Genomic DNA, 27,950 nt, shown 5'->3' with positions numbered 1-27,950 from the left:
GTGACAGTATGTTTATATTTAGAACAGGAGGATTTGTCCTAGCGTGGGAGATTTGGTGTCAGGAAAATGTCCCCCAAGGAACTGATCTTTCCACTGAGACCTGCGGAATGACTAGGAGGTTACTAGGCAAAGCACCCATGGGCAAGGGCACTGGGGAGAAGCTGCAGTTTAGAGAAAAAGCCGATGCAACGGCCATGAGATGGGAAGGAACCTGACCCACTGCAGGAACTGAGAGGTTGGGAGGAGGTAAGCAGAAGTTAGGTCATAGGACTCCTTGAAGATTTCAGACTGGGAAGGCTGAGTGACGGATTTGTGTTTGTAGAAGATTCCTCTGTAAGAATAGTTTGGCAGCGGGGTGGGGTGGGGGAGGACACAGTTGCCAGAAAGACCAGGGAGAAAGCTGGTGCAACTTCCAAAGATACTAGCTTTGGGCTCAGCATCCATTTTACATAAGAGCGCCTTGTATTTCAGGCACAAGGCACAATCTTTCTTTTACTCTTGCGTGATTTAAAGATCCATGGGAAAAGATAATAAATGTGGTACCAGGTATGTTTCTGCTTCAGCCATCTCCCAGGTAGTGATGTTGCCAGAGAATATGTGGGGTGTGAAGGACCATCAGCCTAATGCCCTGTTGTACTCCTCCTCATCCTCAGTCACATCAGAGAGAGGCAGGTGGAAGAATTAGACACGTATTTGCTCCTCTGACTCAGGTGCTCTGCAAAGCAGGCAAGCTATCACCATAATTACGAGGCTGAAGATCACAACCCAGGTCATATTTTACGTTATAAATAAACCCCACAGACCTCTGGATTTTATATGGACAAGCAGGATCACTTGGTCTCCAAAGCAGCTCTAAGTTTCTTTGAGCTGTGTGGCTCTGAGGGAGCTAGAATGAGCTCAGGCTCTGTGGAAATGTCAGGAAGACTATCCCCCCTTCCCGGCCACACTTTCCTGGGCCTGTAATCACCCACTTGAGAGGCCTCCAAAGAGCCTCAGCCTTGCCCAGGTAGAGGAGCCTTGGCTGGTGGCCTTGCAGCCCTGAGTTGTCATATTTCAGGGTCCCAGCTGAGTGTCCAGCCCAACCTACTGGGCAGTCAGGAAAAATAACCCACTTCTCTCTGCAACTCCAGCTCCTCTGTCCTCCCTCTACAAACTTCTGATATTGGCAGTCCCAGAACCTGTTCAGGGCACCTCTAAGGAGGAACAAAGAGCCTGACCTAGACCCAGCTGCTTTCTACCCCTTTTTTGATTGTCATTGAAAGGGGCTTGTCCCACCCCAAGCCAGCATCTCTCTAAGGTTGCTGGCCACTCCTAGGGAAGCCGCCTGTGTTCCTGATTTTCTTTGGGTAGCACTTGATCCAGAGGGCAGGGGCAGGGGTTGGGAATATCAAGGGAAGGGCCAAATTATTGCCCTGTGGGGCTAAGTGGGCTCACCATGGAGAGAGGAGAGCCCTTGGAGGAAGTAGAAAATAAGTGGGAGGCATTTCTCGCTGTCCTGATGACACTACTGGGGAAAGAAAAAGGTCTAGATGGAAACGATCTCCTCAGGGAAGATTGTGCCCAGAGGGAAAGGCAGGACCACTCTGACAGGTTAGGACTTCCCCAGCTGTCCATAAAGGATTTTTAATGGCTCTGAACCAGATACGTACCTCTCTTCCTTGCCCATCCTGGCTTTGCTAGCATAGGTTCCCATCACTTCAGACCGTGATGAGGCTGTGGTGGGTGGAGCAGTGATAATGGGGCTGAAGCGGCATTTTTTGGTTAGTTGCTGCCATTTACCAGATTCTACTAGACCCATTTGGTCTTTAAGGGACTTCCTGCCTTTGGGGAAGCCTTGATTTCCTTCGTGCTCCATAACCTTTCCAAGAAGAGGGACTTTATGCCTACAAGGTAGAGCTTTGGGGCTCAGCCAGTTCTGTTTCTGTCTTCTTCCCAGCCACACTGGCAGTCATGGCAATGGATGAGCTTTTCCTCCCCCACCCCCACCCCCTGACACACATACCCTGAATGGTCCTCTTACTTGCAGCTTAATACCTTGGAGCCTACCCTGGTTTGAAATGCAGTTGGATTCTTTTCACTAAGAGGGTATTTTATTAAGTGAGGGATTTGGATTTTACCCCTACTATGTTCGTTTAAGTAAAGCTTGCAATTCCAACAAATTCCCCAAGGCTGGAAGAATCGTTCCTCTTAGTATTTTCTTGCAGGAGCTATAGAACTCTCTGAAACTCGTACCTGGGCAGTGCAAGGCAACATGGTCAGCCAAGTGAAGGGGAGCCATGAGGAGGGATCCTATAGCTGGCAGCTGTTTGGCAAGACCCTGCTGTGGCCAGAGTACTGACTGGCCTCTCTCTAATTCCCACTTCACCTTCCTGGCATCCCTGTCCCAAGCCACATGAGTCCTATACCCACCTAACTTGAAGTTGGGTTCAAGGGACACTGGGGCCTCCTGCAGCAGGAGCACCCCAGAAGAACCACCTTTGGGATAAGGGAATTAACAGCTGTGCTCATTTGCCTTGTGATCTGAGTCAGAGAAGGGATTTGTGAATGTGTACCTTTCAAGCCTTTTCAAGCCATTGGGAGTTGCCATCTTTTGGGCATGCCCTAAGTGCCATCCAGCCCTCTTGCCACAGCAGGAAGAAAGAGTCACAAAGGCTGGCATTGGGTACTAGGCTGTGGCCATCCAGCTCAGTTTTTGGGAATCAGCATTGGGACAGGCTGTGCCAGAGAGATCCTGGCCTGGGAGGTAAGTGGCATGGTTCTCCCCTATTCCTCAGAAGCCCCTCCGCTCTCCAGACCTACTTCTTCATCTATACAATTAAAGAATTGGACTTTCTACTATCATTTTTCCTGGCCCTGAATTTTCTGATATTCTGAGCTGACCCAAGATGCCTGTCGGCAGGTTTAGAGCTAAGGCCTAAGGCCTGGCCCAGGACATCTGCTTCTCTCCTTTATCAAAGTGGAGAGGGGGCTGAGTCTCCAGACTAAGGCACTGATTGCAGGAAGGCAAGATACAGTTAGGACTCTAAGTCAGGGCTGAGTTTAAAGGCTTTGGATTTCCCTAAGGAGCACCCTTGGGCAGCCTGGCTGTGCTAATGGAAGGGGACTAGTGTGTCTTTTTCTGGGCAGGGTTGCCAATGGAAGAGAGAGGTCCGAAGGATGTGGCACTCAGAGGGTGATGACTCGGATAGGGATAACTATCTCCATGATCATATACGCAACCAAACCACATTTTGGTACAAAAGGTGTCTTTATTGAGGTCTGGGTTAGAATCAGGCACTTGGCCAGAGCAGCAGCTTAAATATGAGGCAAGCAGGCAGAAGTCAGCCATGCCCAGGCTAGGTAGGGGGTGGTGAGGTTATAGGTACAGACTCTCCCCAGAGGGACAGAGGTGGGAGAGAAGAGGGAGAGGAGGGCACAGAGCAGCCTGGGTCCGAGGCCTGGTGGGCTGGCCCCATGGGGCTGGGCAGGAAGCTCTGGGTGGCAGGTCCGCAGGGCAAAGACCAGGTGCTCTTATTCCCCATGCCCCTTAGGCCCAGACCTGGGCCTTGGCAGGGGCAGCCACACTGGAGGGGCCTTCCCAGGCCTCACTTCTTCACCTTGGCATCATAGGTGCCTGCATTCTTGTAGGCACTCACATAGCCACTGTCATCCAAGATGTCCTGCCTTCCAGCAATACCCTTGCCTTTGCCGCTCTCGTCGAAGCGCTCCTTGTGGGAGCCCGTGTACTTGCTGGTGTCAGTCAGCCGTTCCACTGCGCCTCCTGTTTTTGCTTTCTGTTTGGACAGAGTCCCCCAGAGGCACTTGGTGAGGGGGCCCAGCCCTTCCCACCCCTGGCTGAGATTTCCCACATGCCCCTCAGTGCCCACCCTAGACCAGCAGGGCACTTACGGTGACACCCACGTTGGCTGGTTCCTTGCCTGCCACCAGCTGGCAGATGGCATCGAAAGCCTCCTCCTTACTCTTCCCCTTGAATCGCTTGGTTGCCAACTCTTCTAGCGCCTTCTTGAATTCCTCATAATTAATGACCCGAGCAGACTTCCCCCTACCAAGCAAATGGGTACCATGAGTTCTCCCTCTATTCAATGTCCTCCCTGGCTCCAGCCCGCCAATTCCCCACCTTCTGGGGACATCAGAAGCAGGGGCTGCCTGGGGCTCACTTGACTTTGGAGAAGACGATGTCGACGTCGGTCCCTGTCACAGCCTTTCCATCAGCTACCTTGCAGTCCTTGCATAGTTTGGCCCAGTTCTTGCCATTCATCTCTTGCCCACTGGCCTTGGGGTCTCCATGGATGGCAAATTTGCGGAAGCTCTCCTCCAGCCCAGCCACGTCTGTGCTTGTCGCCATGCTGCCCTGTAGGGACCCACCTTGGTCACCTCCCAGCCATGTTATCCCTCCCTTCCCCAAGGCACAGAATATCCTTCCTCTACCTCAGAACCTGCAAGGTCTGAGTTGCAGGCACTTCTGCTACATACCCACATAGAGCTGGACCTGGAACTGGAGCTGGAGTGTCTGGGGAGAGTCCAGGCCCGTGTCTCCCTGGGCCCAAGCCTGAGGGGCAGTTAGGACAAGCCCCAAGAGAGGAAAGGTCCTGTCACTTAGTGCCAGCCCTGTCCCTGAGTAGGGTTCTGAAGATGAAATCATGATGCCCATACCCGGCTGGGAACAGAGTGGCACTGTCCAGAAAGACTGTGAGGGCAGCAGCTGGGGCCATGGCTTTGTCTGGTCCTGGCACAAGGCCTGCTTGAGTGACTGTGAGGGTGGCAGAGCAGGCCCTTCTTGCCCTAGGAGCTCCATGCCAAGCTGGGTCAGGGCCAGGCTGCTAGTTGGGCAGGTATATGGTGAGGACAGTGGCTCTTTAGGGATCACGAAGACCCAGCAAGACCCAGCCCAGGCCTGAGAAGGGAGCCAGAGTATGGGCAGGGGTGGGTGCCCTAGGCAGGGGTGCAGCTGGCCCAGCTGGGACCTTGTTACTATTTGCTGTTAAACAAAAACATGAGGGGAGCAGGAACTTGGGGCTGGCCTGGCCACAGTTTGTGAAGCCTGGAGACAGTTGCTAAGGGAGGGTGGTGCTGCTTGGAGAATGTTGCTAAGGGCAAGATGGTGTCAGGGCAGCTCAGGGAGAAGCTCCCAGTGCTGCTGGGCTGGGCTGGGTGGGGAACGAGCCCACGGGTGGGGCACGCCAGCACTCCCAGCGCCCAGGGCACAACCGTGGCTTCCTGGCCCCTTGCCACCCACTGGGGCTGTAACCTCCCAGTTTGTGGAGTTTGGGAGGAATACCAGATTGGGGGACTAGCCTGGGCGAGGCATGTTGGCAAGTGAGACCATGACCTTGGTGCTGTAATCCTCACACCTATGCCCTGCACTGAAGCACATTTCATTCAGCCCAACATGGAGGCCCCTCGCCCATGCCCTGTGCACCGCCATGCTGGTCCACATTCCCACAGCCCTGCACTGCAGCACACATGCACGCAGCCCTGGCCCTGCATATCTTTGGCCTTGCACCTCCTGAGCATGCCCATATCCTAGCGCCGATGGCCCCCCTCTGCAATCCCCTGACCCCACCCTCAGCCCTGCACTGCAGCATCCTTCATCCACACATCAAGTCCTGGAACCCAGGGCTCTGACCATTGCCTCAGCATTCCCCCCTCACATATACTAACAGCACTGCATTGAGCCCCCCAATAAGACCCTCAGCCCTGCATTAAGTGCCACCCACACCCACAACTACAGTCCCCTGACCACACCCTCAGCCTGGCACTGGAGAGTCGCCTCTACACCACCCATCCATGGACTGAGGCCTCCCTGACCACACCCTCAGCCGGGCACTGCAGCCTCCTCCATCTGCACAGCCAGATTCCCAGATACAGAGCTGAGATCCCCTGGGCTGAAACCCTCTGACCACACCCACCTCCTTCACTGCAGCCCCCTGACCCCACCCTCAGGCATCCTTGTTTCTACCTCTGCATTTATAGAACAGTTCCCAGTGGCCATGGCCTGGCCCCTACCCAACTATCCCGTCTTCTGCTACCACTGGCCCTAACACTGGAAACCTCCCAGTGGCCACACCCATCCCTAAATTCTGGGGCTGTGAGCATCCATGGCTACTACATTACAGCGACTTGCACCACAGCCCAGCCCTGCACTCCCCACCTCTGCCTATGCTGCACCGCCCACCAGGGCCCCAAGCCCCGCCACTTGGTTGCCAAGGGTAAGTATAGTCCAGGGGCGTTTAGGAGCCACAGGATGCTTGTCCCAGGACCAGGCAGGACCTGCGTCCAGTGCTCACTCTTGTCTGCGGGAAGATGGATTCTTGGTAACGTCAGAGCTGATTAGGTGGAGCCAGGTCGCAGGCGTAGTCCCTGGGGTCTGCAGGCCATGGATGGAGCGGACACGGCCGGGAACTGGGGCCACCCGCTCGCTCCTGCCCGGACAGCTGGAGTCATCAATCATCGGGGCAAGGAGGTGGGGGTGGGGGTGGAACGTTGGGGCCCCGGCAGGGCCGCTGAGCTGGCGTGCTCCGCTCGGTGTCATCCCGGGTTGGGACCCCTCCCGGGCCGCTCCCCCTTCCCCCCCCGCTTATCGTGCAGAGTACTGATTTAGAGTGGTCGGTGCCCGGGTCTCCTACCGGTTTCTACCTCGTGCTCCTGCAGTGCGCGTTCGGGTGGACAGGACACAAGAACCGACCGACCAACGCGAGAAACCTGGCGGCTCGGCAGCTCCGCTCCCAGCCGGCTCCGGGGCGGGACTGCAGCCCGGGCGGCTCCGCCGTATTATCCCCTGTTTCTCCGTCTCCATGGAGATGGCGAGTCCCACCCCCAGGGCTGTCTCGGCGGGAGGGTGAGCAAGGTCACGCTGGCCCCGCCCCCAGACCCGCCCCCCGCGCGCTTCGGCCGCCTCCCGCGCGCGCGGACTAGCTCGGTTCACCTCGCTGGGTCCCTCCTGGCCCTCGCGGCGGTCGACGCCAGCCAGCCTCGGTTCTGGACGTCTGACGGGAAAACAGTCCCCATCCCGGGCTCCGCGCAATGGCCCCAGCAGCCCCCGCCTCCCAGAGCGCCAGCCCGAGGCCAGTCTGGAGCTGGGGAGGGGGAGGGGGAGGCGGCAGGGAAGAGGGGCAGGGAAGTCCTTTTTCTCAGGGACAGGGGTTTGGAGCCCACCGCTCTCCACCGAGCGTGCGGCATCCTCAGGCCACCACGCCCACGTTCCCCGAGCACTGGGAACTGCAAGGAGCACAATGGGCGAATCCCACCTGCACAGCCCTGGATCACAGTCCCCCGACAGCGACTCCGCCGCCCAGAAAAAGCACCAGGCGCCCCGGACTCGGCGCCCTCCTTTTTCCCACCGCGCCCGGATCCCGGCCTCACAGCCTCGGCTCCCACCTGTTTCCCCTCACGTCGCCAGGTGCAGGTGCTATCCTCAAGGAAACCTCCTCTAGGCAACCTTCCCGGACCTTTCCTAGCCAGGAGCCCCGCCCCGACACCCTCAGGTCTTCGCGTACCTCCAAATGCCAAGCTGCGTGGCCGCGCGCTGTCCGGGAATCCACCCCACCCTCTTCCCTCTGGCCGACTGGCCACGGCCCGGCTCCTGGAGTGCCCACGGAGGCCCTCGCCAGAAGCAAGCAAGCAATAAATGCGCAAAAGCATAAAAAAAGTTTATTGGAGCATCACGGCCGGTGGAGCGGGTATTGCTGAGTCGTGGAGGAGGCCGGGGGCCGATCCCGCCGGCCGTGGAGGCCCCTAAAGTGCACTCGGTGCGGCCGGGGTGGGGACGTTGCATAGAGTCGGCCGCCGCTCCTCCTCGGCCCTCCTGCCGCTCGGCCAGGCTAGGTCAGGCCCGTCTCCGCGCCGCCCTGCGCGCGGGGGTCGCCGCTGCTCGGACTCACGAAAACGGCGGGCGCGCGCGCCGGCAGCCCCTGCTCGGGCTCTCGGCCCGCGCTCCCGGGAGCGGCCGGGGCGGCGCTGCCCAGGCGCGTCTGCGCCACCGGCATCTCGTCCATGGCCTCGGCCGACGCCGGGCTGGCGCTCGCGGAGTCCGACGAAGAGCTGGGCCGGCGGTCCTGGGCCCGGGGCCCTGCGGGGGTGCAGGGGAACCGAGGTTAGGGGCTGTAACACGCCCGCGGCCCTACCTTTCCTCCCTCGAAGCTCCCCCAGTAGGATCTGGACAGCGAGGGGCGCTCACCCGGCAGCCTGGGCCGCGGGGTCGCCCGGTCCGAAGTCCCGGAGATCGACACCTTATACACGCGCCGCTTCCTCTTTTTCTGCAGAGACAGGGGAGACTGGGCGGCCTTTCCCCAGACTCGCACATCACCAAAAAGGAGCGGGAGGGGGTGCGGGGTGGTGGTGGTGGTACGAGCTTCTTTCCCATTCCCCCCCCCCCCCCCCCCCGCTGGATAGGGGGCCCAGCGCTGTCCCCTACCTGGGGTCGGATCCGTGGGGGCACCGGCAGAGTCTCTGGGGAGAAGGGTGGCGCAGGCTCAGCGCTGCCGCGGGTGGCAATGAATCGCGAGGGGCTGAGTGGGAAGCGGGAGGGTAAGTGCTCTCTGCGGGTACTGACTCCTCGCCCCTGGGGGTCCTGACACCAGCCTTGCTCCGGAGCAGACAGAGAGGGGCACTGATCTGTCCAAGGCGACGCAGGGATGCACCCGGACCCGCGCCTTGGACTACCCCCGTTCTCCCACCTCGGGTGGCCCTGCCACGCCAACGTGCCCAGGCGGCCCCCGCACAGGCGGCACTCACTCGGGATTCACGGCGGCCGCCCTGGCCTGGCCAGGGGGCTCCGGGCGCCCAGGGCTGAGAGTCCGCGCGTAGAACTCCATTTCCTGGGGAAGGTGGGGGTCAGGGAGGCCGGGAGTGCATCCAGGAGAGCCACCCAGTCCCCAGCACAGCACACCTTCACTGGCCTCTGTGGGAGGCCACCCAAGTCTGAGCGCAGGGCACGGGAGCTGTCACGCACGGCTTCCCAAGCTGTGCTGGAAAAACTCCTCTGCTGGCTGGGGCTTAAAACACCCTCTTCTGGACCTTACTCCCCCTCGCTGTCCTCCCATCATCTAGGTGCATTCCGCCTCCTCCAGGAAGCCCCCAGCCCCATGAGTCCAAAACACCCAGTCTAGAGCCGCTCTGGGCGGAGGAAGGTGGTGAAAACGCGCTCAGAGCTGTCCTCTCCTGCGCGCCAGCCTCTGAGCTGATTTTTTCCCGAGTGGATGTGACAGTCCCTCAAGGCTCGACGCCTTCCGCGGGGCTGAGGCCCGGGCGCGCCCTACGCCCTGAATACAAGCCACAATCCCCGCTGCCCGGAGGAGGCAGGGGGGTGACAGCGCACGGGTCTTCCCGCCCCTACCCCAAAGAGAAGGTAGTAGGTGGTGGGAAAACAGCGCCGCAGCCCCACCTGGGACCAGGCTTATGGGCAAGCTGTGTGTGTTGTGAGGTCGCTAGGGCGACCAAGCCCCCCCAAAAAGCGACGGAATCTGAGGCCTGGAGATGGCAGGAGCAGCCTAGGCCTGCACCCCAGCACGCTGCGCTACCCCAGCCACACCCCTCAGGGCTGCAAGTGAGGAAACAAAGGCCAGGAAAAGACGGAAGCCAAGGAAGGGTGAGGGCGGTGGCTGCGGGGCGGAGCCAGGAAACCGAGGCCCCGCCCCCGCAGCGGTCCCTGCCCCCAGGTCCGGGTGCGGGGCGGGGGAGGGGCACCGGGACAGCTGTCGCCCGCTCGGCAGCTGTTTCCATGGAGACCGAGGCATCCTGACTAATGCAGAGGACACTGTAGCAGCAACGCCGTCTCTAAAACAAGCCTATGTTTGGGGGCAACGGCTCCAGAGAGGCGCCCCTCCCGCATTCCTGCTCAGGGTGGGGGCGGGGAGGCGGCCCGCGAGGCCCGCGGGGAGCTGGGGGGACAAAACTCAGGCGGCCACAGGCTGCCGCACAGGTGCAGAGACTGAGGCCCAGGGCTCTCCCATGCCCAGCCCCTGCCCAGGCTGGCCTTGTGCGGGGTAGGGGGGGACTTGGGGGTGCCAGCCTGAGCAGAAGAACTCTGGAAAAAAGGATGGGCCAGAGGTCAGTCATGGGAACCGAGGCCTCGGGGTAACCCTCCCCCACATCTTTCCTCTTCCCTGGGGTGAACCCAGCACCCCTCTAGGGCTCAGCAGGGAGGGGCCAGGCCTACCCTGGTGCCCCGAGCTCTGGAAGGTCAGGGTAGAGAGGGGGCAGCAGCAAAGAAGCCCCAGGAACCAGGATGGGACAGAAGCTAGGCTCTAGCCAGCTAGAGAAGTCTAAGGGTGTCACCAGGGTGTCGTCACTCAAACCGTCCCCCCAGCACAGGTGTCCCCAGGATTCTCCATTAGAGACCTTAAAGAATTTGCATCTTCCTAAATGGCACCTTGGCTCCACTCAGCTTCAGCTCTCTCCTCTGTAAAATGCGACAAGCACAGCCCTGTTCCCTTCGGGGTAAGCCTCCCACAGGCCATTTGCAGGTGGACAAAACAGCATAAATGAAATGCCCTCGCTGCTGACACATCTGGCCTCAAAGCCTGGGCAGTCAGTAACCGCAAGGCAGGGCACAGAGCCCTCAAGGCCGGGCATGCAGGCCGGGCCTCAGGAGGCGCTGGCTTTGAAACCCTGGGATTCCCTGCCTGCCTCTCACCTCGGTCTCTTTCTCTGTGAAGTCGGGATGGAGATGCCCTTCCCCAGGATGGCTGCCACGGTACTTCTACAAGTTCAATATCCAGCACCAGGGCAGGTACGCAGTGACGTGGCAAGGGGGTCTCCACCACCAGCCTGCACCCCCCTGATCCCCAGGCCTGCCCCGGGGCTAGAGCCTGGCAGCCTGGTCCTTAAGCAGGGTGCAGCCCTGGCAATGAGAACAGGAGAGGCCGGGTCCCAAACCATCCCCCAACCCACCCACCAGCCTGTGTTTGTGTCCAGTTGCCATGAGGACTCGGGATCCAGAATTCAGCCTTCCCAACAAGGCCTGCCTGGGCCCCCTGCCTTCTCCATCCCTGGGGACTCTGAGGACTGGGCCACCTCCACCCCCAGCTGCTGACCTCAGGAAGCCAAGGGGCGTGGGAATGGGGATAGACTGGTGAGCAGCTGGGCTGGCTAGGCTGGAGCCTGGGCTGGAGGCTGGGGCAGCAGCTTCCTGCTTTGGAGCCTGAAGGCCTTAACTCTTCCAGACCCAGCTGCTGTTCAGCCCTTCTAGGTCTCAGTGTCCTCATCTATGACATGGATGTGGGAGCAGTACCTGCCTAGGGGCTGTTCTGAGGATTAACCAGGGTAACGGGTAAAAGGGCGCAGGGTCACGGTGGGGAGAACTGACGGTCCCACCCTGGCGACCCTCCCGCTGACCCAATTGCTGCCCCATCCCCGCCTCTGCTCCTGCAGCCCCAACCTGCCCGCTTCCGGGCTCCCACATTCCCTGCCCTCCAGCACATGCGGGGAGCCTGGATGGGTGCGTACACGGGGTCGGGGAGACGCAGGGCTCCCTCTGGCTCTGGCCACGCTGACACAAGTGGGCACCCGCTCAGGCGCTCGGCCTCACCTCGCCGCCGCCAGCAGCCCTACCCCGGTGCTGATCCAGGCTTGCCCCCCCCATCTTTGCCCAGTCTCTTCAGTGGCTGTTTACTGCCCAGGCCACCACCCATCCCACATCAGGCCCCACATCCCCGCCTCAGCCCACTGGGCCACCTCTATACCTGAATGGACTGCATTTTGGGGGGACACGACTCGAGCTCCCTGTGGGCCCCCTTTGCTTCCTGTGGTGGGCGATGCTGCACGATGTACTCATAGGTGGTGAGCTTGTGCCACACTGGGGGGTGAAGAGGGAGAGGGCTCAGTGCAGTGGAGAGGGGACCCTGGGGCTCAGAAGGGGAAGGAGGGCACTCAGCTCCCAGGCTGGCCCCCGCCCCCCACCATGCCATGGCCAGGTTAGACCAGGTCACCGCAAAGAGCCAGTACTGGGAAGGGGCAGACCTTCAGCGCTCTACAGCCCAAGTGGGTACCTCCCAGCAGCCTGGGATCCCTGCCCCCCGCAAGGCTGCTGGAGGTGGGGGGCACTTACTCAGATAAATGTGGAAGCAGAGCAGGTGGCCGAGCAGAACTGTGGAGAGCAGGCCCAGAAGGATGAGGAGGGCAGCCAGGGCCAGGATGGCAGGAGCCTGGGTCTCCACGGGGGCCACAGGCAGGAACACAAACCACACATCCGTGTGGTTCTTCAGGACTGCAGGGCACAGGCAGGCTGTGCTCAGCTGGGGCTAGGACCAGTGACAGTGACCAGAGGGGGTGGAAGTGGGCTAGGGCCACTGAACGGAGCTCAGACTGACCGTCAAAGTGGCGGTTGGTGCGCAGCCGCATAGGGTTGACAAAGAACTCGATGAAGACATAGGTGGCCACCAGAACAAGGAGCAGAACACCCAGCAAGGCCGACGCCACACTATGCAAAAAGAGCCTGGGCCCAGCCCAGGGCAGCTATTAGCACCCTGGCGCTCCAGCTCCACAGGGGCCCCGCATAAGATGGGCCCCTGGCTGGGACAGGAGGCAGGGCCTCTGACCCCACAGCCCCAGCTCTTCAGGAAGCCAAGGCGTCGCACAAAACTGAAGGTGGGCGACCACTTTATCGGGCTCCCTATCCTTCCCTGCGCGAGCCAGGTGGAAGGGCCCAAACCCACCCTCAGGCGTCCCAGCTCGCACCCATCAGGAGCACTGACTTTCAGACCAGCACACACGGATGTTCCCCCACCCCCACCCCCTTATACGCAGGTTACAAGGTCCCCGGCCCCACATTGACACACGCTGTGCACGTACATACGCATGCGCATCCCCAGGCATCCCCGCGGGACAGCCCCGGTTCTCACCGGTAATTCCTCTCGCCCACGCAGTTGTTGAGCCACTTGCAGTGGTGGTCGAAGCCGCACACGCACTTGTTGCAGGCGCTGCAGTGCTTGGAGCGCGCGCTCCTACGGGCGGGGGCAGGGAGAGCGCGGCACCGCGCGGCAGCCGGTTCGTCCCGCCCTTCGCGGCACTGCCCACGCGGCCCGCGGGGACGGGGGAGCGGGGCGAGCGCCGGGCCCGGGCGCCGCAGCGGAGCGCGCGCGCCCTCTGGCGGCACTGCAGGGTGGGGCTCCCCCGGCGCTTGGGAAGAGCTGGGGACTGCATGTGTTCCCAGAGCGGGACCAGGGGTTGAGGAGGGCACGCCACCCCACCCTAGGTCTGTGCACCCAGAGGACAGGTAAAGGGCAAAGGGGCTTCCTTTCTAAGCAAAGAGCCCTGAACCAGGCCAGGAGAAGATGCACGTCTGGGTCCCATGGGCACTTCATTCGTCTCTTTCAGAAAATCCCTGTAGGGGAGTTTTAGGGCAGCTCACTGCAGGGGGTCAAATGAGGTGGAGAAGCAAGTGAGTCTCCCAACCTGAGGAGGGACCCAGGGAAGGAAGGCCCAGAGCAGAATGGGGCCCAGCAACCTGGAAGAGGCAACTCCAGCACAGCTCAAGGACCAGGGCTGCAGGGAGCAGGTGCACCGTGCACACTGTGACGCTGGAGTCCTTAGCACCTTAATGCCTTTGGCTTTCTCTTTCCTGTCAATAGACAGTCGTCTGTCCGTCCACCCCCCCCCCCCCCCCCCCGCAGTGAGCTGCCTGGGACTTCAGATTAGATATGTGGCGCTGGCCTTGGACTATCACCCCGTCCCCAATCCCCTACCCGAGACTGGGGAGTGGCCCTAACTCCTATGGGCTCTGCATGTTCTGACTTCTCTCCCCACTAGCTGTATATCTTTGAGCAAGTTACTCAGCCTCTCTGGGCCTCAGATTCCTCATGGGTAAACAAGGATAGCAGAATCAGCTTGCAGCTTGGAAGCCAGGCAGGCTGGGGCGTGAACCTGGCTCTGTTGCTCAACAGCTGTGTGACCTCAGGCAGGCGCCTCCCATCAGTGGAGGGAGGAAGCGGCTGCCAACCCTCCACCGGGGGCTGCATCTTACCCTCAGCACAGAAGGCGCACTCAGCGTTAACCCCCTTCCAGCCCCTAGCTGGGAAGGCTTCTAAGAGATGGCGGGGATGTCACTAGCAGAGTTAGTTATTCAATATGTTTGTGGCAGCACCAAACATTTCCTACTTTAATTCCGTGAGAAATGCTAGTCCTCATTTTCTATTTCCAGTTACCTTCTCACCTTCTCAGGGACCCACCATTTCTCTGCCACCCCATCAAGATTCTGGAGTGTGTAAGATATGAGGCTCTGAGGCACCAGGACAACTGTAAAGCCCCGAGCATGCCCCTCCTGTTTGGCGGTCAGCCGGCCATTCCTGGGAACCTCATCATCCACACACACCCACGGCCCAGTGCACTCACACATCCACGTCGCACAGGTTGCAGTGCAGGTCTTCAATGACATGCGCGTGCTGGCTGCGGTTGAAGATGGGAAGGGGCCCCGTGTAACTCTTGTCCCGCACGTTGGCATCTGCGGGATCGATGGAGACAGCGGTCAGGTGCACCACGAGGTGGCTGGCAAAGATGGCGCCCATGCACTGGCCCGGCAGGTTAAAGACTCACTCCACACTCTGCCAGCTGGGAGTACTGCCCATTTCATGTGCCCAGAGAACGGCCCTCCACCCCCACACCACCCCCAAGTGTAGCTCCCCCCTCTCTGCCTCGCTACCTCCTTCCTCCAGCCCCAAGAGGCCTCTCCATCAGACCCTTGGCCCCTAGGATGGAAGGAGGGAGAGGCCATCTGGTAACAGAGCTCACGAGCGAGCCCAGACCCCCTGCTGATGGGGGACCCAACCAAAGCACCCAGGTCTCACTGCTCTGGGCTGGCTCACCCTGGCTGCTCTGATCCAGGGCCAGTTTCTGGTTTCAGATTCTATATGGTGAAGGGAGACAGAAAGAAATCTTCCCCAAAGGTCCAGGGACCAAAGTGTAAGTTCTGAGCTTGTTTATTTTGCTTTCACAGGATGGGATGTCAACGCCACGAGGGAAGCAGCTGTTTCTGACAGCAGCAGGGCCAGATGGAGAAGCACTTGCAGACTGGGGCTCATATACCCGCTGCCTCCCCCCAGCTGAAGTCCCAGCATTTGGAGCCCTGTGGCTGAGTGTCTGGCATGGCCTGACCTGTTCAGACCTGGCCAGGGGCAGCACAGCTAATTCCTAGAGCTGAAACAAATCCCTTTTGTTTCTGGTCCTATCTGCTCAGTGACTGGACCAAACAGTAAATTCACCAACAAATTCCACCCAGGCAGCCATCCACCCTCCCTCCCTCCATCCATCCCTGATCCCCTACCCATCCTCTTGCCAGCCAGGCAGACATCCTCTGTCCATCACCCATCAGCTGTCCAACCTCCCTTCCTCCTCCAAATCCCAGCAGCCAAGTTTCCCTGCATGTCTGCGTGAGCCCTAATGTGCTGTACCATAGCTAACAGGGACAGTCCCCACAGCCCACCTCTGACCTCTCTATCCCTACGGCCACTGTTCTTCTGGGTTGTCCCACAGTCTCTTAACATTGCCCCTCCTGTCTGACTGCCCCAGCAAGCTTTTAATGGATAGGGCATCTGCCTACCACATAGGAGGCCCACAGTTCAAACCCAGGGCCTCCTGACCCGTGTGATGACCTGGCCACGCGCAGTGCTGATGCGCACAAGGAGTGCCCTGCCACACAGGGGTGTCCCCTGTGTAGGGGAGCCCCACACGCAAGGAGTGTGCCCAGTGCGAAAAAGACAGTGCAGCCTGCCCAGGAGTGGCGCCGCACACATGGAGAGCTGACGCAGCAAGATGACGCAACAAAAAGAGACACGGATTCTGGGTGCTGCTGACAAGAATAGAGGCGGACACAGAAGAACACGCAGCGAAGGGACACAGAGAGCAGACAGCTGGGGGGGGGGAAGGGGAGAGAAATAAATAAATAATAAATAAATAAGTCTTAAAAAAAAAAACTTAATGCTAAAGCCCTCCCCCTGCCTAAACTCCTTCAGTGGCTCTCGACGTAGCTCGTTAGTTTACTCTTCACTCAATGCCAAACCCCTTTTGCTCTGGCTCCTTCCAAACCTCTCTGGTCTCACCCACTCTGCTCCTCACCATGCCAACCTCTCTTCAGATACTCTGAACGTGGGCAAACATTCAGCTCCCTGCCTGCCCCAAATCTTGTCCCTCCACCCCTGGTTCATTCATTCAACTATTTACTGAGAACTTTCTCTGTGCCAGGCCTTGAGGGATATAGAAAGGGTGAGGAAGATTTGCTCCTCACTCCCAAGGAGCCTACATCTAGTGGAAAATACAGATATTGATTAAATAATGAATCAAACAGTGAAGAAAATACATGTGACTATGAGATTTTCTAAGTGAGTGATCCCATCTAGTCTGAGGAAGGGCTGTCGCAGCTCAGAGCTGGAGAAGAAACGGTAGCAGGGACCCGACAGGTAAAGTGGGAAGGGGCCTGGCTGGGCACCATGCTTACTGGGAGCCAGAGGGGAGGCTGATGAGGCAGCTCATGGCCGCCAAGCAAGGGGCACCAAATTGCAGCTTTTCAAAGGGAACCCGAAATCTGGATTTTTATGTTAATCTCCCAATTTTTAAATGTTGACAAGAGCATAAAGAGTAGAAAAAGAAAAAGAAAAAGAAAAACAACCTGCAGGAGGAACACTTGAAGTCTGTGCTTTTTATATGTTAGTTTTCCCTTTTAAAAAATCTGCAGGCCAGAATGGATGGACCTCTGGCTAGGTGATGGACGTGGGGAGAGGGGCAAGGGGTTTCCAGACACAGACCAGTGTTGTTGCAACATGGAGAACAATGGAGAAAATAAGGTAAGAGGAGGCTGGGGAGGCAGGAAGCATCCGGAATGTGGAGGGCCTCAAAGGCTGCTTAAGGAACTTGAAATTTATTCCTTAAGGCCAGAAGAAGCCATTAGAGCTTTTAAGCAGAGGAATAACATCATCAGATTTGTTTTTGTTTCTTTTGAGAAACCATGCTGACTGCATGGATACGAGTGGACTGGCAGGGAGTGAGAGCATATGTGGGGAGATCTGTTGGCCAACCAAATATTCATGTAGGTGAGAGAGGCGGATAGCAGTGGGGAGGAAAGTGGGCAAACCCCATAGCTATTTAGGAGGTATTAATAAAATCAATAGAACTTAATGACCAACTGGATATGCGGAATGAAGGAAAGGGAGGAGCCCAGGACGGCCTGAGCACCTGAGCAGAGGCTGGGCACAAAGAAGGGAGGTGGTGGGCACAGGCAGGGCTATGTCTGGGCACATGGGATGCAGGACGGCCCGCCTCCTGCACCCAGCCTGCCACGTGCGCCCCTTATCTCCCATGCGGGCTGACCACCTCAATCGACCAGTCTTTCTCCCTGATGCAGGCTGAGCACCCCAGGGCTGGGTCTCTTACTCATCTCTGTATTTCCAGGGCCCAGGCCCCACACCAGTGCCTGGAACCCACCCATTACAATGCCTCATTCCTCAGGGACCCTCAGGAGCCTGCAGGAGGATGAAGACTTTGATGGAAGAAAGGAGAACATACAGGCCTGGAAACGGGGGTGCCGGACAGAGGGGCTCTGTGAGCCTCCACTCTGCCCAAAGCATCCCACTTCCTCAGTCAGCCTGCCCGAGCAGCCCCTCTGGCCTCACTGGGTACCAGCTGTGTGACTTCGGGAAGCCACTTAACTTCTAGCCCCAACTGCTTCATCAGTAAAATGGGAGAATACCTTCCTCATAGGATTATTCTGAGGATCAAATGCGATGATCCATATAAAATGGTTAGCCCAGTGCCTGGCACAAACAAGTGCTCAATGCTAGTTATTCTTACTCAGTTATTTGTTCTGCTTCTACTCTCTCCTAACCATGTGGCTATTAATCTGGTTTCCCAGGTAGATCCCCTGATAGCAGAAACCCAGAAGTTCCTGAGTGAGGGATGTGCCCATTCCAGAAAACAGGAAATATCCCACGAAGCATCCTATTCACTGCACTGACCAAGGCCTGTGGGTCACTTCAGAGAAAGCCCTTTCCCCTTACAGAGCTAATGACCAGACCTGGGAAGCCCCCCAGTGACACTGCTGGTGCCCGACTGACAGCCTCCCGCGGGTTCTCCACAGCCCTGTCCAGGGCTCTGTGGTTCCCCGAGAGCACCCACTCCCACTCCTGGCTCCTGCATTCGAGAGCTGGCACAGCCACGTCCTTCCGTGCTCCTCCACCCCACCCTGGGACGCAGGCAGGACACTTCTGTCAGTCAGAGGAGGAGGCTGGGACCTGAGAGGGCTGTGCTGGGACCAAGCTGGCGGCCGGCTCTAGGGCCCAGGCTTGCAAGCCCACCCTGCCCACAGCTCTTCCAACCCGAGGCCCAGGGGATGGCCCCCATGAAGCATACCTGCCAGGGCTCACTCTCACTGGCACCCTCTAAACTAGGGGCACAGAGGCGCCTGCTGCACCCCAATCCCCAGGCCTTGCAGCCACATCCTCTGCTTCCAGGGGTGGTGGCCAGGATTGGAGCAACTAGGCTCGGGAAAATCCATGTTTGCCACTGACCCCAGGAGCCTCAGGCAAATATCTAGCCCTGCCTCTCTTCATTTTCAACCTCACCCTAAAGGGTCTGACTTACAAAACCTGCTCCTTAATAGTCCTGAGGACAGCATAATAATTTGTCCACAAATACAACTACAATTTCAATATACCAGGAAACTCACTGAGTAAATGAAGTCTACTGTGACTTTTTAAAAAGTGAAAAATTCTTTCCTAAATGAAAAGGTTACTCCCTAATTTAGCCTTTGTTTAGCTCTGGACACAATTAGCTTAAAGAGAGCTTTAAGGCTCTCTTCCTTGTAATAACCCTTGTGGTACCTCCACTGATAAATTCACCACTGGGTAGGGTTTTAGGTGCTCCAAGGTACGGTGTGTTCTTCTGCTCACTGCAGCTGGCAGGCAGGAGTGGGAGGGCTGGGAGGGTGGAGGTGACGGGTCAGATGGGGGCTAAGGCCCCACAGGTAAGCAGCCAGTCCACCTGCAGAGCTCAGCCCCACCCTGCCCTGAGGCTCTGGGGCTGGCTTCAGGTCTCGGCAGCCTCTGCCCACCCATGGCCCCACACTTTCTTAAGGATACAGCATAGCCAGTGGGCACCCAGTGGTGAGGCAGGAGGGGCACGAGAACCCCAAAGCCGATCACAGCGAAGAAGAGGTACAGCATCCAGGCCACGATCTGCAACGGGTGAGGGGGCCAGCTCCACCCGTTGCGGCGGGAGCGCGGGCCCTGCGGCTCTGGGGAGGGGCCGCTGGCCTGCGCGGGCGCCGTCCACACGCTCTTCTCAGGGGCCGTTTTGTTGGAGGGCTTGTTGCAGATGTTCATCTCCAGAGGGAGAAAGAGTACAGAGCACGTTAGCCTGACGAGGCGGAGCCCGGGGTCCCTGCCATGGCCAGGTTTTAGCAGGGGGAGAGCAGGCTGGATGCTAAAGCTGCCTCCCAGCTACTCCCGGCGACTCCGCAGGGGAGCCTGGGGCCAGCCCCCCACCGAAGCAGTGTTGGGGGTACAGCCCTGGCCAGCAGGAGGACCCAGGGTTTCCTCAGGACGCAGTGGAGCTGCCTGCGACTCAAAGCGCTCTGTCTCCACAGCCTTCTCAGTTAAACTCAGTAAGACATGTTCTCATCTGGTAACAATATCAGGCTGGGCCAGAGCAATGAGAACACAGGCTGATTCTGTTAGGATTAGTCACCTCCATCCTGTGGCCCAAACACAAGTGTCAGAGGGGCCCCCGGCCTCCAGCGGGAGGGGTAGGCAGAAGCGGAGCTGGCCTCTGCCCCTCCACAGCCAGGTGATCTCTTCAGGACTGGGGACCCGCACCCCTCGAGGGGCTGACTGGGGCTCCTTGCCTGGGGAGGAGCAGCCCGCGGGACCCAGGGGAGGATTCCTCTTTGGTTCACTCCATCAGAAAATGACTGTGTTTCTCTAAATAAATCTGGGCCTGGTACCCTGAGAACAGAAGTGTCACCTGCAGCCTGGGGTCCCTTGACTCTGTTGAAGGAGCCCAAGGAAGGCCAGGCCATGGCCAGAGCCAGACCTGCCAAATGGCAGCAACCCCACCCCTCAAGAGCCACCTCGAAGCCAAAGCTGCATTCAGGGCAGGTGGAGGGGGGTCGTTACAGGAAGAGCCTGGCCCCCAGTGTCTCCTAGGCCTCGTAGGCTGGGAGCTGGGGCAAAAGCTCAGCAGCTAAACTCTATCCAGAGCTCATAGTTGAGGGCAAGGAGCCTGACTAAGCTGAAAGGAGATAGCAGACCCCACCTCGGTATATCTGCCTGGAACGCCTTCCCTACTTCTTAGCCTGGCAAAATGGGACTTGTCCTTCAGAGCCCACTGCAAAGTGCCCCCTCACCCAGGAAGCCTTCCCAGATGTCCCAAGCGGACAGGCCCTTCTGCTCCGTCCTTACTGAGCAAGTCACCATCCACCAAATGTGCTCCGATTCCTTCACCTCTGCACCCCCCACCACTGCCCCTCCCCTCCAAGTACCCAAAATGTACCTTGTAAAGAGTAGGTGCTCAGTAAATGTTTGCTGACTTGAAAACATCTGAAATAAAGAGAAATGTGGGCATGGTGAATGGAGTGCTGGTCCACCTGAAGCCATCGGGCCCACTCTGGCCTGCCCTCTATCCTTACACCCACCCACCTTCCGCGGAGCCCACCCCCTGGCACTCCCTGCTAATGGGCCAGTACCCTGACTACCAGACACGCATGCCTAGCCACTGCCCTTGCTCCCACAAGAGGGTCGGAGTCTCCTGCAAGGCCAAGCCTGGCATATCTGAAGGCACTTCTGAGTAGCCTCATTTCAAGCTAAAGGGAGTGTCCTTGGTTTTCTCCCAGGGATCCCACTGGAATCTTTTGATCATTTGCCTTGTCTTCAATAAGTAATAACAAAAGGGGAAAAAAGAGCCCCAGCATTGGTGGAGACAGATCCAGGTTCAGCTCCCAGCTCTGTACTTCCCAGCTGAGTTTCCCTGGGAGCCACCTCCTCTCAGAGCCTCAGTTTCCTTACCTGAAAACTCGAGGTAGAGAAGCTTACCTAGGGCTGCAGATGGACAGATCAGCAATAGTGTGGACAAGACTTCGACACACAGATGGTCACTAAATGGTAGGTGTTAGAATTACCCTTAGAACGGTGCTCTGGTTTGCCCTCATCCATCTAGACTAAGGCTACAGCATCTGGATATTCTATGAGGCGCATGTCTGCCCCAGAGGTGAGGTTAGCTGGAGCTGCTTTCTTAAGTCAGTGGCCCCGAGGCAACATACTGCCCTAACAGCTGGATTGTCAGCCTACCCCTGTCACTTTTAATCAACGGTGATGAAGGTAGTCAAAAGCTGGCATTGCTTTCTTTTGAATGTCCCCGGACACAGCTCTGTTCTTTGAGGGTGGCCTGGGTTTTTGGAAACAGCCAAAGGCCACTGAGGCCTAGCCCTGGGAATATCGTTGACCTTGTTCAGTCTGATCTGGGTCAAATCACCAGTATCAGCACATCACCAGGGAGACCACTCTGAAGGGAGCCTGAGTTGGCTCCCTAAGTTCTGGCTTTCCCCTTGTCATCCACACACTCAACAGCCCTATACCTTGAGCAAGTTTCACAAGACAAGAGCAGAGGTACATGACTGACATGTCCCTACTGCCCAGGAGTGGCAGGCAGTGGCCACAGGAACCCCTGGTGCTGCTGTACCCCAGCATCTGGGGTTCCCTTGGCCCAGAGAGGTACCACTCATCTCAGACGGGATGAGGGGAGGGTGCTGTCAGGCAGAGCTCCCTTACAGTAGCAGCAGCAACCCAGAATAGACGCCTGAGCTGGCCAGGAGTTACGCCGCCTGCCCCAAAAGCCTTGGCAGGCCAACTCGGAACAATTGATGACAATTACAGGGTTGGTGGCCATAGATTCTTTTGGCCCAAAAGATTTTGATTAAAAGGGCTGGGAAGTCAGAGTGGATCCAAGATGGGGCCAAAGGCCCACAGACGGGACCAAGCACTGTCACCAAACCCAGGGATTTCTCTGGCTGTCCCTCCATTCCCAGTGCTTGTCCAGGAGACCAGTTTGAAAATGTGTGACTCTGCTCCCAACCACACAGGCAGCCTGTGCTCTCACACCTGGGCCTACCCGGGGCTTCCTGGGGCCCAGCCCACTGTGTGTGCACTAAGGATGTAAACACAGTGAGGCCAGGCTCCTGCCCTTGGGGTCTGCCTTTTGGGGGCCCAGATGGAAATCAGGGCAGTGGGTGGGCAGGGACTCTGGTATCTCCTACAAAGGCCAGCCATTCGTGAACCCAGAACCCAGGGTGGACAGCTTTGCATGTGTGGCAAGGGCAGAGCCCATGAGAGATGCGCTTGGAAGGCCTGCAGGGGGACAGGTCATGCAGGGCCTTGGAGGCCAGGTGAGGAAGCTTGGGCACTGTTCAAAGAGCCACAGAGCACCCAAGGAAGTGTACAGCAGGGGAGTGATGCAGTGTGATGGGTGTTAGAAGCTTTCCAGCGCAGTGGGAAGGGCACTGAGGGAAGGAGGGCATGAACAGGAGGCGGGGAGGGTGCCGGGGAGGTGGCACCACACAGCCGTGAGCTGCTGGAGGAGTTGGTCGGGAGGCCACAGTCAAGCTCCCAAGCTACCCCGTGCCCCCACCCCCTCCCCCTGCTGCATCTTTGGTGGGCATGGGCCTTGGTAAAACATTCTTTATGGACTTCCTGCTTTAAGAGAACAAATCACAGAAAGCTGGTCAGGCTGGCGAGGATGGAGGAAAGATAGGAGTGAGGAGGCCCCACAGGGTGGAACGGCCAAAGGTAGGTGATGCCTGGTCACGGGCCCACCTGGCTTCTGAGGCAGGCTGGGGGGCTTGGAGAGGGGAGGGAGTACAGGCCCTCCCTTGTCCTCAGGAGGGGGAGGCCAACACCAGAATGGCAAAATGTTGCCATTAACACTTACTTGCTAAAAGTCTTAAACAGCATTTTCAAAATTAGGTTAAGCCACCTTAATTTGCATGCTTAATTTAAATGAGGAAAATCTTAACTTTTCAAGTTCTGATTATGAATTGTAGAAGAGTTACATGAGTAATCCATTTTCCTCCTGTCCACCTCTGCTCCCACAAAAAAAATTTTTTTTTTAGGGATGTCGTTTTGAAATTCATTCACAGCATTGTCAGAGGAACCAAAATGACTCTTAAAACGTACCGCCCTGGAGACTATTGGGCATCCCTGCATTCCTGCAAGGTGCCTGAGGATTTCCGAAAAGAATCAACTCAATTATTGAAGAGGGTTTATTGGGTAGAAGCTGGGAAAATGGGGTAGGAGAGAAATGGGATCAGAGAGGGGGACAGGCTGAAGCAGGGGCTGAGCCAGCATCCAGAGAGGCAGGCTGGAGCAGGTGAGAGGGCTGGGCCTGCGCTCAGGGCCTGGAGGTTCTGGTTTCAACACTGCCCTTGTGCACAGAGGAACCCTGTGCAAATGTAGGTTTCTCTCTTTGGGTATCTCCTTCAAAAAAAAGTTAGCTGGAAGGCAGTTTGGCAATGTCTACCCAACTTTAGAACACATATGCCCTTTGGCCCAGATATTCCATTTCTAGGCACTTATCGTACCTATATACTCACAAAGTACACAAAGACTAATCGCAGTACAGTGCTGTTTGTAATAATAAAAGAATAAAACAATATAAACAAACCATGGCATAGCCACATAATGGAATGCTAGGCAACATCCAAAACAATGAAGTATGAAATGACTGTCTTTTGGGAAAAAAAAAAAAGCTACATAAGAGTTGAGTGCAAAAGCAAGCTGCAGGACAGTTATAGAGTGTGCTACCAAGGGAGTAAAAGTCAAGGGGTGGCTAGATGTCTAAGTCCCTATTTTCACGGATTCTCTCTAGAAGGAAATGCACAAAGCCAGGAGCAGCCTCCTGGAAAGAGTATCAATAGAGCAAAAGCTGGAGGGGAAAGGGAGATTTGCTTTTTACCGTGTATACCTCAGGACTGTTTGAACGTTCTACTACATGCATGTACTTCTTTTGAAAAGAAAACTTGAGTCAAATAATAAATAATGGAAGGGTATCACCTCTTGTCCTCCTGGCCCCACTGGGCTACCATGTGGACCGAATGTGCTTATGGCAGCCAGTCCTGAACCAGGCCAGGTAAATAAGTAATTCCTGGGAAGTGGGTATGGCTCAACTGATGAAGCATCCCCCTACTATGTGGGAGGTCCAGGGTTCAAACCCAGGGCCTCCTGGACAGTGTGGTGAGCTCGCCCACGCGCAGTGCTGACACATGCAAGGAGTGCCATGCCATGCAGGGGTGTCCCCTGCGTAGGGGAGCCCCACACACAATGAGTGTGCCCTGCAAGGACAGCCGCCCCGTGTAAAAACAGTGCAGCCCGCCCAGAGTGGCGCTGCACACACAGAGAGCTGATGCAGCAAGATGATGCATCAAAGAGACAGATTCCCAGGGCCGCCGAGAATGCAAGCGGATACAGAAGAACACATAGTGAATGGACACAGAAGAGCGGACAGTGGGGGCAGGGGTGGAAGGGAGAGAAATAAATAAAATAAATATTTAAAAAAATAAAAAATAAGGAATTCCTGCCTAACATCTGGGGAACAATGCTCTCTCACTGTAGAAAGTGATTCTGAGTTGTTCAGTTGCAGAGCTGTGAGGAAGAGCTACAGAACTGCCAACGAGCTGCCAGGGGTCTTGTTAAAGCTGGAATTCAACAACCAGACAGCACAGGAGAGAAACTGGGCAGGACCTTGTGTAGCAGTTTGATATAGTTAGGAATTCCAAAAATAGATATTGGATTATGATTGTAATCTGGTCTATTACTGGGCATGACTGAGTTATGATTAGGGCTTTGATTGGGCCACGTCATTAGGGCGTTGAGTTCCCACCCCTTAGTGGGTGGGGACTCACAGATAAAAGGCATGGCAAAGGACAAGTTGGAGCTTTTGATGCAAGGGTTTTTGATTTTGGAGTTTTGATGTTGGAGTTTCATGCTGAAACCTTAAGCGGGGGCCCCAGGAAGTAAGCTTACAGAGGAAAAAGAAGCCAGCCCCAGGAAGAGAGGAACCCTGAGCCCAGGAAGATGCAAGCCCTGGGAAGAAAGGACACCTGAACCCAGAGAGAAGCAAGACCCTGGAAGGGAGGATCCCAGGAAGCCTGAACCCTTGGAGCCATTGGCAGCCTTCTTACTCCAACATGTGAAAATAGACTTTGGTGAGGGAAGTAACTTTTGCCTAATGGCCTGGTATCTGTAAGTTCCTATCCCAAATAAACACCCTTTATAAAAACCAACCAGGTTTTTTGATGTTGGTATTTTCATGTTGGAGTTTGATGCTGAAGCCTTAAGCTGGAGCCCCGGAAAGTAAGCTCAGAGGAAACAGAAGCCAGCCCCAGGAAAAGAGGAAAACTGAGCCCAGGAAAAAGAAGCCTGAAGAAGGAGGAACCCAGGAAGCCTGAGCCCTCACAGACGCTGGCAGCCATCTTGCTCCAACAGGCGGAAATAGACTTTGGTTAGAGAAGTAACTTATGCTTTATAGCCTGGTATCTGTAAGCTCCTACCCCAAATAAATGTCCTTTATAAAAAATTTTAAAAAACAACAACAACCAATTTCTGGAATTTTGCATCAGCACCCCTTTTGCTGACTAACACACCTTGTTTCAGTTCTCCACCCACAGCAAGCACTGCTCTCCGCAATGCCGAGAACCCAAAGGTGCACTCCACTGGAAGGTTTTGCTCCCAACCATCTTTTTATTCTGCTAGAGAATTTATGGCTGCCCTGTTAGTGATTTTCTATGGCTATATCTAAACGAGTTTTCAGTTTTTTCCCAGTATCTGCATTTTGAAATAATTTTCACCATGACCAAACAGATGTCCCACTTAACCACCTAACAGGCATTTTCCAAAGAGAATTGTTCGTGGTGAACAGTTTTTCAATGGAAAAGGTGTCACTTACAAACGAAGTTTTTGCGCAAGTACTTGCTTATTAAAATTTCCAACAGGTGCTGGACTAAAGTTAGACTAAAGGGCGAACATCATAAAACTCTGAGAAAATAAGCAGGAATTCCAAAATGTTCTCACAGACTTCTCCTGTCCTTGGTCTCAGACGTGGCTGGCCCCTTGCTTTCTCTCTCATAAACAACATGCAGAATTCTGATGCTTTGGAAAGAAATACTTGAAGCTTCAGTCATTCCTGAGTGATGTGGTCTGCAGACATTTTCTGTGCCATTCTCCTCCTGAAGCAACCACTGCAACTGTTTGGGACTCATGTTAGGCCAAGGGATAGGAACAAGGAGGAGGGAGCAACATGGAATAGGAACAATGCCAGTGGAAGGGAGGGAAGGGCTAATGACCTTAACCAGGAAACCAACCACATGATTGTAAGAGCAAACCTTGGGGAACACCCAGCAAGAAAGTCATTAACAACAAAGCTGTAATAGAACAAAGTAAGAAACACAAAACCCAAAACAAAATAATAAAGCAATAAAAATTGGTTACTTAAGCAACAATGTTTGCTTTTATCATACCTCGTGGTGACTCTATCTTGTGGTGATTATCTGTTTACAAATCCATTCCCACAGTGAACCACGAGTTCCATAAAAGCAGGGCTAAGCCCTCACCCATCTGTGAATCCAGCTCTCCTCCAGTGGGGAAACTTAAATCACTTCTTACCATCTCCAAGGCCATCATCACCCTAATCCATGAATCTATCATCCGGCCCCTCCAGTGCTTTGATGATAACAAAAACCACCACTAGCAATTAATCTGGGCCAGGCTCTGCTCTAAGTACTTGATGGAATTAGTTTACGCACTCCTCACAACTCTCCAAGATAGGTCCTACCATTATCTGCCATGCACAGATGAGGACACGCAGGCTCTGAGAGACCACATAAATTCCTCTAGGAGGCACGGAGAGACTGGCAGAACTAGGATAGTCCTCAACGGACTTCCCTGTGTGTCCTGTCACAACCACATTGCCCATAGCAGCCAGACAGAGGTGAGTATTTCAAAACATGAGCCTCATGGAAATTTCTTCAACCGTCTTCTCAAATTGCTTGGATAAAATTGAACACCCGCCCTCCCTTCTCCCTTTCTGTTCTTTAACAGGACTGTGTTGCCTGGAGACCTTTGCACGTGCTTTTCCCTCTTCCAGAAATGCCCTTCCCCTCCTCACATTATCTGCTCCTTTTCAGTCTTCAGGTCTTTGCTTAAAAGTCACCTTTTAAGGCAGACCCTCCTGGACCACCCCCCTCCATTTCATCGTCGGGGCACTTATTCCGGGCTGAAACCACTTCAGTAATGTTTGGGGCCCCTGCTTTCCCCCCACATTCTGTGAGCATTGGGGGATGGGTCGCGTCTGTCTGGCGCTCTCTGGCGCTGAGCCCGGCACACAGTAGATGCTCAGTGCAGACCTGAGAACCTGATGAAAGAAGATGAAAGGAATCCCAACGCTCTGCCGGGTCCCTGAAGCCCCGAGCAGATGGCGGGCTACCGGTCCAGACGAGGCCAGCTGAGAGCCCCGCGGGCAACAGCCGCTACTCCCAGGGGCTCCCGGCCAGGCCCCGGCGGAGCTTCGACCTAAGAAACGTAGCGGGGGCTCCTCACCTGCGCGACGTGGCGGCGGGGCCAGATGGGCCCTGCCAAGGTCAGCCGGGTTCGGCCCCGCGCCTGGCTGTCACCCTCCCCGGGGCCGCCGCGCTTCAAAGCCTCGCGGCGGAGGCAGCCCCCGGATCCCGACGGCGGCACGTCCCGGAGCGGGGCCCCATCCCGGACCGCCCAACAGGGGTGGGCCCGGCTCGTCCTCAGGCCCCGGCTTGGGCTGCCTGACTGCTGCCCGGCCTGGCCCAGGCCGACTGGGCCTCATCCGGCGCGGGGCCCGTTCCCCTGGCAACGGCACGGGCTACGGCGCCTCACAGCGGCCAAACCGCGCTGCGTCAGTTCGCTCTGGCAGCGGGCTCCAAGCGGAGCTCATTCGAGAGCCCCTGGTGATGC

The 27,950-nt window shown here is 56.6% G+C and overlaps 2 protein-coding genes across 8 annotated transcripts; both read right to left on the bottom strand.

Annotated features, from left to right (window-relative positions):
- Positions 1 to 3,228: 3,228 nt before the first annotated feature.
- On the bottom strand, positions 3,229 to 6,740 carry TPPP3 (tubulin polymerization promoting protein family member 3). 3 transcript variants are annotated; one of them, XM_004460856.5, is made up of 4 exons: positions 6,627 to 6,740; positions 4,158 to 4,351; positions 3,889 to 4,042; positions 3,229 to 3,773 (listed from the first exon to the last, which is right to left on the bottom strand). In XM_004460856.5, exons 2-4 carry the CDS (start codon positions 4,343 to 4,345, stop codon positions 3,585 to 3,587), a joined length of 531 nt encoding a protein of 176 aa, XP_004460913.1. In that variant the 5' UTR covers positions 4,346 to 4,351; positions 6,627 to 6,740; the 3' UTR covers positions 3,229 to 3,584. The 3 variants fall into 3 exon arrangements, with proteins under 3 accessions (XP_004460913.1, XP_004460912.1, XP_012381561.1); XM_004460855.4 differs by having other exon boundaries at positions 6,637 to 6,733; XM_012526107.3 differs by lacking the exon at positions 6,627 to 6,740 and adding an exon at positions 6,288 to 6,410.
- An 888-nt stretch (positions 6,741 to 7,628) lies between these two features.
- Positions 7,629 to 27,844, bottom strand: ZDHHC1 (zinc finger DHHC-type containing 1). 5 transcript variants are annotated; one of them, XM_058279857.2, is made up of 14 exons: positions 27,564 to 27,822; positions 26,040 to 26,212; positions 20,473 to 20,519; positions 19,062 to 19,304; positions 14,329 to 14,504; positions 13,445 to 13,558; positions 12,840 to 12,941; positions 12,309 to 12,433; positions 12,047 to 12,205; positions 11,682 to 11,794; positions 8,734 to 8,816; positions 8,414 to 8,507; positions 8,177 to 8,255; positions 7,629 to 8,068 (listed from the first exon to the last, which is right to left on the bottom strand). In XM_058279857.2, exons 4-14 carry the CDS (start codon positions 19,302 to 19,304, stop codon positions 7,821 to 7,823), a joined length of 1,536 nt encoding a protein of 511 aa, XP_058135840.1. In that variant the 5' UTR covers positions 20,473 to 20,519; positions 26,040 to 26,212; positions 27,564 to 27,822; the 3' UTR covers positions 7,629 to 7,820. The 5 variants fall into 5 exon arrangements, with proteins under 5 accessions (XP_058135840.1, XP_058135839.1, XP_058135842.1 ...); XM_058279856.2 differs by lacking the exon at positions 26,040 to 26,212 and having other exon boundaries at positions 27,564 to 27,844; XM_058279859.2 differs by lacking the exon at positions 26,040 to 26,212 and having other exon boundaries at positions 12,309 to 12,418; positions 27,564 to 27,844.
- Positions 27,845 to 27,950: the final 106 nt, after the last annotated feature.

Source organism: Dasypus novemcinctus, chromosome 18, assembly GCF_030445035.2.
Source record: "Dasypus novemcinctus isolate mDasNov1 chromosome 18, mDasNov1.1.hap2, whole genome shotgun sequence".
In the NCBI taxonomy this organism is placed as follows: domain Eukaryota; kingdom Metazoa; phylum Chordata; class Mammalia; order Cingulata; family Dasypodidae; genus Dasypus; species Dasypus novemcinctus.
Note: the sequence above shows the minus strand (reverse complement) of the source record. Positions and strands in the feature narration are given on the sequence as shown.